Below are 2,795 nucleotides of genomic sequence, written 5' to 3' on the forward strand. Positions count from 1 at the left end.
TTTTGTTGAGTCATTATACGTTGTTGGTACTTTATAGACTGGTTGTAGAGACGATGTCTGCCTACTGGTACAAATATCTATCACATCTTGTTTGTAAACTGAAAAAAAAAAAACATTTACAAATATATTGATGCATTACTCACTTTATCCATATTAGCATTGAAAATACTTAATAGTGTTACAAGAAAATATTCTTATATAAAAAAACAATATAATTAGAGGCCACATTGAAAATAAGATAATTTGAATTTTAAAAAACTAATTATCAACGTGTACTGACAATTTGAACACTATATTCAGTCTGGACCGTAAGTAGTTCGCTATTTGTTTGTTTACATTAGCGTTGTGCGTTATTGATTTACTTTCACGAAGTCGCTATTATCTCAGCTTCGTTTTGCAAAATTGCGTAAATCTCCAAAAGTGATTCATTTTACTGTTACGGGTCACCGATTGTGATTAGAATAAAATGTTTGGTACCATTGTAAAGCTAACATGTTTGTAGTTCTTGTAGTGTTCACTACATGTCAATCTGATCACATACACACTCTCAACGAGCTTCGGAAAAGTGTTAAAATTTGCTAAAATGTCTGGCGGTGGCTGATACTATTTTTTCAAACCGCTGGCGGTCAGAGTGTTAAAGAAACACAGAAATTTTCCAAAATCATTTACAGAAAAATGTACATACTTGTACAATCTTGCCCTACATATATGCATATTTGTTCAAGGAGTGGGTGCAAATCTGGTGCTGCATCCACTGCCTCCCTGCAAGAAAACAATCGAAACAAAATCAATAAATTAACTGTAACAAAACATAATACAAAATATTGCTGTACCTGTAATCATAGAGTTATTACTTCCATGCTGTAATTATGTTTCACAAAATACATTGCCTTTTCTTATAACACTTTACATATTTCACAATTCTGTATCCTCTTGCGAAGTACTGTATCTGTTTCATTATGTATAGCAACCTCAGTTCCCTGGTATCTACTTGATATATTCACCATTGATGTAAGAAATGTAATTATACCTCCTTTCTTCTGTGTACCACGATTTCAAGTGTACATATAGTACTAATATACAGATACAATAAACGGAAAATTTTACAATCTAATCTATTCTCTTAAGTATTATTTTTGTAATTCTTCGTGTGAAAACCAACCTAGTTGAACCATGGAGGAAATAATCTAGTTTAAATTTATTTTCTCCACTGGTTGAACACAAAGTTTGGCTTATTTTAAAATGGGGTTATAACCAATGATCAGAAAATGCAAATAATAGCAAGTATGTACGAATTACTAGTAATTCTAGCATGACTCGCACAAAAAGACAAACTCGGAACCTACAAAATGTGTACTGTGATTGGCTCAGGTATGTTAAAATGCATGCAGAAATAAAATTATTTACTTACTTTAATATATGGGCAACTGATGCTGGACCATACCAGTCACCCGCCTTCTTGCCGGAATTCTGACCAATGTTAACAAGGCGATGGACTGAGAACGGGCTCATCACTGTGGGCTGGTCTCCAAACCAACGAATGATTTGATAATGATGTATCTTCTGTACTTCCGTCTGGTCCTTATAGATATTCCAATCTATGAAAATAAGGCACAAATTTTTTAAATCTTTTGTTACTGTCATTTAGTTCAGTACCAGAATTTTATAGTAAAGACAATTATTATTAATTTTACACATTAAAATATAATTTTTATACTAGCTTAAAGTTTCTGTTTTAAAGAATACATTATATCAAATATTTATGTTGAAACTAACTAAAAGTCTACTACAGTAGTTCAGATACAAATAAAAACCCTATCTCACTTCATAATTAGATTTTTATTATACTATATTTCTAATTCATGTTCCAGTGGAAATGTACTATATACAGTAGCAGCTCTCAAACATTAAATTACAAAAAAAAAAATAAAAATTAAATAATCAAAAAACAAGTAAAATAAATATTGTGCTGTAAGTAGTAGAAAAAAATATCTTTATTTTCCATACACTTTTATACGTACGTTTATATCTACTTTTAATAATATCATTTTTTTTTAAAATAGTTTCTCTCCCTATGGCTTTTTAAGAATTAACTGAGGATTACCTCTTCCAAGAAAGTGTAAAACTAAACTCTGAGCCAGCATCATCTGTCCGCTGCGAAGCATGCAACCCCAGCCGCAGTCCGTTGTGAACGCTGAACCAGCAAGCACTGGGAATTCCCTGCGATATGTCAGCCAAATACGCGATGTAAAGTCACGTTTAAACATTTCCATCTGACCTGGTTTGCCATTGGTTTCACCTTGATATTCTGTATTAGGATCTGGATCTACAAAATGAAGAAAAGTTACAATATTGAGGTATTAAAATTAAATTGGGAAAAATTTAAAAGAATATTAATTTGATAATTGATAGAAGATTAACTAACATATAGTATATCACATGATTAATTACCATAAGTGTACTTGAATTACTGAACAAAGTTCTGTTGTTAAAGTTAGGAATTAAGCTGATTGTATAATGTTGAACTGAAAACTATTTATAAAATAAAAACTATTAAAACTATTTATTAGTTCTATTTAATGAATTATTCTAAATTCCTTAAATGATGTGTTTTTCTTCCCCTTAAAATTTAATTTATGTTCTTTGAGTTACTTGTTACTTTCTTGTAATTTAGCTTTATGTACTGTGCAGTAAAAGCATAGCCTCCCCACATTGTGATTTTTCTCTGACAACCTATAGAGTGGAGAATATGGAAGAGGGAGGGGAAAGGAAAGAAAAAGGATAATAATTCATCT

The 2,795-nt window shown here is 31.1% G+C and overlaps 1 protein-coding gene across 1 annotated transcript; it reads right to left on the reverse strand.

Moving 5' to 3' along the window:
* Positions 1-8: 8 nt before the first annotated feature.
* Positions 9-2,627, reverse strand: LOC117118575 (cysteine protease ATG4C-like; the record flags this gene model as incomplete). Its single annotated transcript, XM_033263191.1, has 4 exons — positions 2,105-2,627; positions 1,412-1,598; positions 686-762; positions 9-98 (listed from the first exon to the last, which is right to left on the reverse strand). Coding segments are annotated over exons 1-4 (523 nt in total), but the record flags the coding sequence as incomplete, so codon positions are not given.
* Positions 2,628-2,795: the final 168 nt, after the last annotated feature.

The sequence above is a fragment of the Anneissia japonica genome, unplaced genomic scaffold (assembly GCF_011630105.1).
Source record: "Anneissia japonica isolate Jap-2015-1 unplaced genomic scaffold, ASM1163010v1 scaffold76206_len2795_cov162, whole genome shotgun sequence".
NCBI classification, from domain to species: domain Eukaryota; kingdom Metazoa; phylum Echinodermata; class Crinoidea; order Comatulida; family Comatulidae; genus Anneissia; species Anneissia japonica.